The 8,934-nt window shown below is 46.5% G+C and overlaps 1 protein-coding gene across 2 annotated transcripts in view; it reads left to right on the top strand.

Moving 5' to 3' along the window:
• Positions 1–1,005: 1,005 nt before the first annotated feature.
• The window catches only part of LNPEP (leucyl and cystinyl aminopeptidase), a 108,807-nt gene continuing 100,878 nt past the window's right edge, over positions 1,006–8,934 (top strand). The window contains exons 1-2 of one of the 2 annotated variants that reach the window (XM_058440683.1): positions 5,654–5,728; positions 6,027–6,223. In XM_058440683.1, coding sequence (XP_058296666.1) covers positions 5,676–5,728; positions 6,027–6,223 — 250 coding nt within the window. In that variant the 5' untranslated portion in view covers positions 5,654–5,675. Of the gene's footprint in view, positions 1,931–5,653; positions 5,729–6,026; positions 6,224–8,934 lie in introns of those variants that run through there. The other variant, XM_032156764.2, reaches the window with a different exon arrangement.

Below are 8,934 nucleotides of genomic sequence, written 5' to 3'. Positions count from 1 at the left end.
TTGCCTGCCTAACATTTTGGTGGCTTCACTCCTGTAAACTAAAAATAAAATTCTAAGCCTCCCAAGTGACTGAACAGATGATGCCTTGGCCAAGGGGACCCCAGGGTAACCTTGAAAACTAAATTCTCATTCATGACAGGATGCCAGGGTCAAACAAGCCGTATTATACCCCTTCCTCAATATTCAGGATTAGCCTTTCTTCCCTAAGGGCTAAAAAGAAACCAGCCCTTTTGAAAGATTCCACCACTAATATCAACCAACCACCTGATATTGCCTCTAGTTTTTTGCCTGATAAGAGATCACCACATGGAGTGGTTCTGGCCCATCTCCAGAGAATGCACAGTAAGAGTTTTCATGTCCTCTGCTTCGCCTTTTCATGTCAGAGGACTGAAAACTCCACCCTCGGATCATGCTAACACTGCCATTTTTTGTACATGGGACCCATGAAGGGGCATGAAGCTCCACTGCGCATGCACACATTTATCCTTTCATAAATATTCATGACTCCTCCTATAGCTTATTGAACATGTATATTTGGCCACCCTGCTCAGCATAAATTCCTGTTCTCTTTGCCCCTCCCTCAGAGTGTCTGTTTCTGGCTTCTGGCTGTGGGGTCAGCCTGTCAGCAAGGCTGCAACCCTTTATGAGAAATAAGTTTCCAAATTTGTGAACCTCATCATTCCTCAGTTGACATTCCCCTTTTCCTTTTTGAATGGAAAATGGTTTTGTTCAAATACCCCTCTCCTCCCATATGAAACAAGGAAGGTGATCCTAAACTCAGCACATTTAGGCTGTACTTTGTCTAAGAAATTAGCCATGGTGTTACTGACCACTGGTTCTTGGGCTCTCAATGCAATAGAGATTGACATGAGGCCAAAACAGTTTCCTTAGACAAGCCTTAATTAGAGCTTATGCTCAGACATAAGGGAGGTAGCACAAAAGAGAGAATTCCCTGACCGACTCCCCAAAAAGAGCTAGTAGTGGTTTTTTATTAGGCAAAGTGTGGGAATTGACATCAGGGTTAGGATATGCAGGCTGGACTGGGCAAAGCATATCATGTGTAGGCTATGCAGGTCAGCATTACCTGGTTGGTATGGTTATCTTGAGTAATGGGCAGCCAGAGGCAACAAGGCTGTAAATCAATTGTTCAGCGTTCCTTCCCTACTTAGGACACTCCACCACCTTGGTCATCTCCTAAGGCCAGTTCTGGGAATTCTTTTTTTTTTTTTTTTTTTTTTTCAGACCGGATCTCACTCTGTTGCCCAGGCTGGAGTGCAGTGGTGTGATCTTGGCTTGCTGCAGCCTCCACCTTCCAGGCTCAAGCAATCCTCCCACCTCACCCTCCTGAGTAGCTGGGACCACAGGCACAGACCACCATGCTTGGCTAATTTTTCAATTTTTTGTAGAAATGAGGTCTTGCTGTGGGGTGCACGTGGTCTTGAACTTCTGGGCCCAAGCAATCCTCCCGCCTTGGCCTCCCAAAGTGCTGGAATTGCAGGTGTGAGCTATTGTGCCCAGCCTAGTTCCTGGAATTCTTTAAGTAAAAGACATGATTTAAACATTAAGGCATCAGTGAGGTAGTAGTGTAGGTTTTGTGCTTGGTAGGGGTGCATGAAAGAATGCTCTAGTGGGGGTGAGGTGAAGCTAAGCCCCATTTCTACTCTGTCTCAATTGTAACCTCATTTTCATTTCCAGTGATTGGTCTACAAATGTACAAAATATAGTTTTGGTAAATGAGACCTAAGGAGAATTCTAATGGGGAATTTCTGAGAAGGGTTTCCCCTGCTCTCAAAAAAGAGACACGGAAGAGTAAGTTCCTTCTTCCTCCCCTGCTGCAGCCAACTTTCGACCATATGGTAGTCTGGGCTTTGGGGAATTGCTCACATAGAGGACTGAAGAGTGCAGAGAGACAAGTTGGGCTCTTGATGAGGTTGGTGAGCTGTAATGGAAGATTGTCTTATCTCTGGACTTGTTATATGAAAGGATAAATGTCTGTATCATTTAAACTAGTTTCACTCAGAGTTTTGTCTTTCGTAGCCCAAGGAATCTGAACTAGTATATCACTGTTCTTTCCAAATAATAACCTTTCACTTTATTTGGCCGCATTTTTTTGCTAATGCCTAAGCTTTACTTGAACTTTATTAGATAATTATTCTGCTTTCTTCTGTGCTCTAAACATTTCTTGATTTGGTATAACTTCAAACATTACTAATTAATGCAGTGTATGTGTGCTACAAATGGGTTACAAAGGCAATGAGATATTGACTCCTTCAGTCCTTAGGGTGGCCGGAAACCTCATGATGATCAGCCTTGCCCTGGCGGGAAGCAGCTTCCTCCATATATTCAAGAGTGCGGAACAAATAACATTTTCAAATGTGTTCAATGAATTAATGTATTGTTGCTTATTTCAAAATAATTAGAAAGATCACTTAGTAGGGCTGAATCCAAATTCCCTATGGAATATCAACTAATTAAGTTGGAATCTTAATTAAATGATTAATGGAATAGACTTCTAATAGATGAAATTAGCTGTATTTCTCTCTATTGCATATTCTTTTCGTGGATTTTTGTCATTGACCCCAATTTGCTTGTGGAAACTGGGAGGCAACAGAAAACTCTGAAGCACTGGTTTAGAACACAGATGGCCTGAGTTCCAGTCCATGTCTCCTCCTGGATTGTGCGTAAATATTCTACCCTCTCTAGGCCCTCCTTATCTGTTTCAACGTGAGGCTCGGATTTGCTGATCTATGGAATACCAAGTGTTTTACTTTGATAAAAATATTCCTATATTCATTATCAAGTTTGTCAGTTCTTTAAACAAATGCAATTTGTTTTTCAGGGTGCTTATATTTTTTCCTGTCATGCTATTTATTATGCATTATAATTAACTCTCCAAATTAATGGTTTTCAAGTGTTAAATGGTAGACAGCAATGATTCTGAAGACAGTAGATGGGTATAGTAGATAATGTCACATTATCTCCTTTGATAATGAATAGTACTTCATAATAACTTAAACTGTCATATTCTTAAACTAAAGAGGAACTTCTGTGTGGGAGGATAGGCGGGTGTTAAAGATAAAAACATAATGGGTTTTGGTTGTGAAATTGTGATATCATGTTCCCTCAAAAAGGCTCTATGAAGTCAAATGTAAAACAGTATCCAATGAAACAAAACAAACTTCATTATTATTCTTTTGCTCCTAGGTAGGATTCTGAAACATTTCGGTTCGTTTACTATTTTTACTTCCTATACAAAACCACCTATTTTTTTTTTTTTTTTTTGAGATGGAGTCTTGCTCTGTCGCCCAGGCTGGAGTGCAGTGGTGTGATCTCGGTTCATTGCAACCTCCGCCTCCCGGGTTCAAGTGATTCTCATGCCTCAGCTTCTCATGCCTCACCCTCCGGAATAGCTGGGATTACAGGTGTGTGCCACCACGCCCGGCTAATTTTATTTTTTGTATTTTTACATGTCTTTAAATGGTCCTTCATGTCTTTGTGTGTGTCAAGGAATGGGAGGGGTGGGAGGCAAGAGGTTGGCAAAGAAATCATCTGTCTCTTTGTCAAAGAAATCTCAAAAAGACATAATGATCCACCTATATTCGCTAGTGCATTTTTTACCACGTCTCTGCAGAGTTGGGATATTTAAAACAAAACACAAGGTGACATGTTTCACACTTAAAAGCATGATAGACTGTAGGTTACAGGTGATGTGAGGTGAGGCGATTTAACAAGCTGCGGTGTTTTAAATATCTCCTAAGTGGTTTGGTTGCAAAAGTAACTCCAAGGGAACATGACATGACCTAAAATATAGAGAAGAGCGTCTTATTTAAGCAATACAATGTGTGAAGTATGTTAACAAAATCTAGCTCTGCGTATACTATATAATATCTGAACTGGGATACATCAGCTCCTGTGGTTCACTATTTTTGGTTCTAAAATGCCAGTACAAGGGGCCAGCCTAAGGGTTCTGATTACCTTTCACACATTAGGGAGATAGCAGCTCTGAGGTATCATATGATACAGACACCTTCTCTGTACTGATCAAACACATCATTCAATATGGAGTCATTAACTGGAAGGGTTTGCAGCAGTGGAAGTGAACTCTAAACACCACTATGTCCTTCACTTATTCATGCAAAAATTATTTATTGTATACTTACCCAGGCATTGGGGATACAGCCTTAAAAAAGATTACGACCCTGCCCTCACAAAGCTTGCATTCTTGAGAGGGAGACTGATAACAAGCAACAAATGCAAAACATTGTTTCAGACAGTGATGAGTGCTGAGAAGGAAATAAAGCAAGGCCAAGTCTTTATAGAGTGTTTGTGGCTATTTTAGATGTATGGTCAGACAAGGATTCTTTGCAGAGGTGACATTTGAGCTGAGACTTAAAGGACATGATGGAATCAGTAGGCAAAGCACTAAGCAGAAGAAACAGTTCTTGTGCGAGGAGCGAGCAAAAGGAATGATTAACAATGATGGATGGAACTTGGCGACTTCTGGGAACAGCATGAAGGCCTTTGTGACCAAAACATGGTGAATATGTGCTGATGAGGTCCCAGAGTTAGGCAAGGAGTTTCATTTTTTATTCTAAGTGCAGTTGGTATCCACGGGAAGTTTCAAGTAGAGCGTGGATTCTGAGGGATGTAATAACAACAGACAGTTTAAAATACAATATTGTACTTCGATTTGACTTCTTCGAAACCTAGTTTCCAATTCCAGTGCTGGTCAAACAACACCCTGGCCGTCCCTGTTTGAGCAGGCTGTTTGCGCTTGCCGCGGCTTGTTTGTCCCTGGCGCCCCGCTGTTGAAAGCCTCGGAGCGTGTGACAGTTGGCAGGCGCAGTGAGGCGCAGCCCGAGCCATGTCAATGCAGGGGCCGGGGCTGAGGGAGGGGAAGAGGCAGAGGAGGCGGTGATGGCGCGCTGGGAGGGCGGCGGCCTTTGCAGCGAGGGTGGTGGCGATGCGCATACCGACAGGAGGAGAAGGAAGCGGTCCCTGACGAGCCTCCTCGGGGCTTATGGGCCCCTGGCGGTTCGGTCCCGGAGGCTAGCGGGGCTGCCCGATTTGGCACTGGAAACAATGGTGGCTCGGGGCTGGAGGCAATGGTGCGAGTGCTGGGGGGCAGGGGCGACTAGGGGAGTTTCAGTTTCTCGGGCCTAGCGCCGCGGAGCCGTGCTGCGGGCCCCAATGGTGGCACCCCCGGGAACCGCAGGTGTTGATTTAAGGCTCGGAACAGGCGGGCCTTCTGCCTACATCCTGCGGCGCCCGCGACCCGGGCCGGGCGATCCGGCGCCGGGTTTTGTTATCCGCCCGCACCTAGAGGCCGCGCCTGCAGCCGCCAGCCCCGGGACTGAACCCCAGGGCGCCCTCGGCCCTGCGGGGTCCCCGCCCTCTCTTCCATCTCCTCCTCACTGGGGCACTCTGATGCGGGCGGGCATCTCTGCCGAAAACACCTACAGCGCCCGCTCCCTCGATCCTTCGAGCAGTGATCGCACCGCGGCCAACCTCCCCAGGGAAACTGGCGATTCGCGGTTCGGATAGCGACCTTCGCCCGCAGGTTCCTGCTCTGCCTTCAGACCTCGGCTTCAGTGGCACCTGCTCAGCGAGGCCTCGTCTCACCAAGCCATCCGAATCAACTACGCACTCACTCGCCATCACATCACCCCGATTTAATGCGCAGCCGGGCACTGACTTTACACTCGTGTGTCTTCTGTGTTTATTTATGGTCTGTTTCTGGAATGTCCGCTCCTGGGACTGGGACCATGTTTTTCTGGCGCAGTGCGGGTGTCTCGGCATCCAGGATCGGGCGGGTGGCAGTAGGGCTCCACATTTGTTGAGTGACTGAACACGGTTCCCGGCCGGGGAGAGCGCCGCAGCCAGGTCCACTTCAGGCAGGGGCTGGGCTTTCCCTGCCCCGCCTAGGCCCCGCCCCCAGCGCGAACCCGCTCCCACCTCGCCTGTCCGTGGAGCAGCCGCGGGTTTGACTGTGCTTTTCCCTCTTGCTTCCCTCGCTCTTTCTGCAGCCGCCACGAAAACCCGGAACGGCGGAGCGACCGAGCGGCGGAGCGGCGCCGCCCCTCGCGGCACCTCCCTGGCAGCCCTTGGAGGCCGCGCTGGGCATGCTCAGTCGGCTGGGCCGCCTCAGCTCTCGGAGTAGGAAGCTCGGGCGCTCGGGCTGTAAGGAGCCGCGGCGGGGGGAAAATGGAGCCCTTCACCAATGGTGAGTGGGTGGCCGAGGCGCCGGGACCCGGGCTCTCCGGAGCCCTCAGGGTCGTGGGCAGTCGTGACACGCGGGGTCGGGCTGCAGCCGTCTCCCCCCACACCGCAGGCTTCCCACGAGGGCTGAGGGAGGCAGGGAGAGGGGATCTGGGGGAGGCAGGGAGGTTCGGGGGGCGGGCGGCGGCCAGTGCCGGACCCTGGGCTGGCGTGAAGGTCAGCGCCGCCGCCGCTCGCTCGGGGTGCGGCCGGTGGGCAAACAGCAAAGTTTGGGCTGCTGTGCGCAGAGGAGTGGGCAGTGGGAAAGTTGGCAGCTCAGGTTTGCCCCCGGAGGAGGCGGTGTCGGCCCGACTCTCCTGTAGGAGCGTTAAGTTGTGGCAGCTGCCGAGCCCAACTTTGTGGGGCGCCAGGAGCTGTTCCCCTGCCCTTCAGTGAGCTGCCGGCGTGACTTTTCCTAATAGGGCGGGGTGGGGATGGGAGGCTTGGCAGGTTAATGTTGTGGAAGGAAGGGAAACTTCAGGAAAGGCTTGCTCACCTCGCTCGGGGCCGCGGAGGTGCCTGCCCGCAGGGCCACCCTCCTGACCCTGCCGAGGCACTCGGCAGGGCCACCACGCATCCCGTCACTGGCTGCAGATCACATCAGTTTTTCAAAGACTTGTTAATGTCAAGGGTCCGTCACGGCGGTGATACCACTGTGTGACAGACAGGAAGCGAGAGTGAACGCAGGGAACCTGCACCCTGCAAACAGCCACAGCCCTTCACTGAACGGGGAGCATAAATCCCACCCTAGTTAGAACCATGGCTTTTGTGCGGACCAGAAGTTCCAGAGCCACAATATAGGGGTGAGATGTCTTACCGTTTTGCAGTGTTGAGTGTGTGGATTCCCTTTTAAGACAGAAAGTAGGAAAACTGCCATTAAGGGAGACGACTCACTAAAATTAGAGGATTCACTCTGGTTGACATGTTTTCAGTTGAAAACATGAGTGTGGTTGGTTACTTCAGGTAGAGTATCACATTAATAGGGGCCACAGTCTATATCCCTGTTTAGTTTGTTAGTTACCACTCAAGAGCAGACAGATATTGTCCACTGTAACCCAAATCCCAGCCAGACTTTGTTGTATGCTGCGCTTCATTCATGGGGCTGCGAACTACTGATTATATTCTCCCTTCTCCTAATGTAGAATGCTTTATTCTACTGCCATCTTTCTGTCTTCACTGTTTAATTAGGCTTACTGATAACAACTTTCATTCTGAATTTTCTTTCTCATTCAGCTTCTATTTGTGATTACTAAGACTTAAAGAATAGTCTGGTGAAGTTACTCGAAGAATTAAGGAAGGTTTGAGCTAAAATGAACTAGAGAGACCATCTAGTACTTTAGTGTAAAATATGTTTAATACAAGTCGTTAAGTCCTTGTAAGTGACTATTCCAATGTTTGTTCTTTGTTCTTGGTAGAATGCTTGGAGTTACCATGTTTTTAAATGTGAAATTTCATCTAAATTAAAAAAAAAATCTCTGTGATGAGGCTGACTCACCCATTTGGTCAAGATTAGTGCTAGCTGATTTGCTGAACCTTTGCCTACAGAATTAAAGTACCTTCTCAAGTTTTTAAATTGGTGTCTTTTCTCTTATAGAATATGCTTCTAGATTGCTTCTAGATGTGGGTATTTGCAAACTGTCACATTTGGGAGGACAATGGAAAAATCCCACAGAAGAGAACAAAAAAAGAAGCAATGCTTCAACTTTCATGTAGGAAATTGGATTTCTGATTCTTTCCTATCTTTCAGAGTTGATGCTGGAGACAGCTTGGCAGTGCATAATTTTGGTTAATGTAGCAATTACTCCTTGGAGCCTTATTTAGCATCCTTTTACAAGGAAAACAGAAACGACAATATCTACAGTCAACAAGAAATTAAATGTTAGCAATTTGAAGTGCTTTTCAGGTTTAAGATGGACAGGGTATTTATTTGAAAACTTTTGAAGGATTGCTGTAGAATTTTTAGTGTTTTCAAATGACATGGTACAGTAGACAGTTATATACTTCATCCTTTTGAGTACAAAAAATAATGCATGTATAATGCTACCATTGGTCTGGGTGTGATGATGCAGAGTATTTCATTATCCATAGAATTTATGATTGCAAGATTTATCAAGCCTGGTACTGGATTTTGTTACACATTCATCCTCTTTTAATGGAATCTTTCCCACTTACACTTTCTCATGTATCCCTGTATATGTAGAGAGGTGTGTGAGCTTAACAAAAAACAGTTTCAGTAATTTAGGACCACATATCTTTTAGTTAAAATTTTGTCAGTGGTTCCATCTACTGACCTATGCATTTGTAAAGGAAGTGAATTTAGTTTATATCTTGTCACTCTAGCCTTCAATACTCATCTATTCCAGTACGTTTTTTTTTTTTGTAGTTTCCCTGTTTTCTGTCCAAAGTTGCCACTGGTATGACCTATTTTTGTTGGGCCCTGGTCTCTACCTGTTGATAATTGTTTCATTTGATGAATATCCTATGTTAACCTGTTCAGGTAACATACTTCTGCAACCCATTTAAAATGCATATCCCCGGAAAGGGCTTGTAAGGATGAATCTTAGTGCTAGGAATTCCCATGTAGCTCAGGATCTATTTTTGGCTTTGTCCTTGGGAGGGATTGCTATTATGCTGAAGTCTGGACATCTGGTCTGGGTTTGGATCTTTGGTGGCTTT

The sequence above is a fragment of the Hylobates moloch genome, unplaced genomic scaffold (assembly GCF_009828535.3).
Source record: "Hylobates moloch isolate HMO894 unplaced genomic scaffold, HMol_V3 SCAFFOLD_6, whole genome shotgun sequence".
Taxonomy (NCBI): Eukaryota; Metazoa; Chordata; class Mammalia; order Primates; family Hylobatidae; genus Hylobates; species Hylobates moloch.
This window is presented reverse-complemented; position numbering and strand designations above follow the sequence as displayed.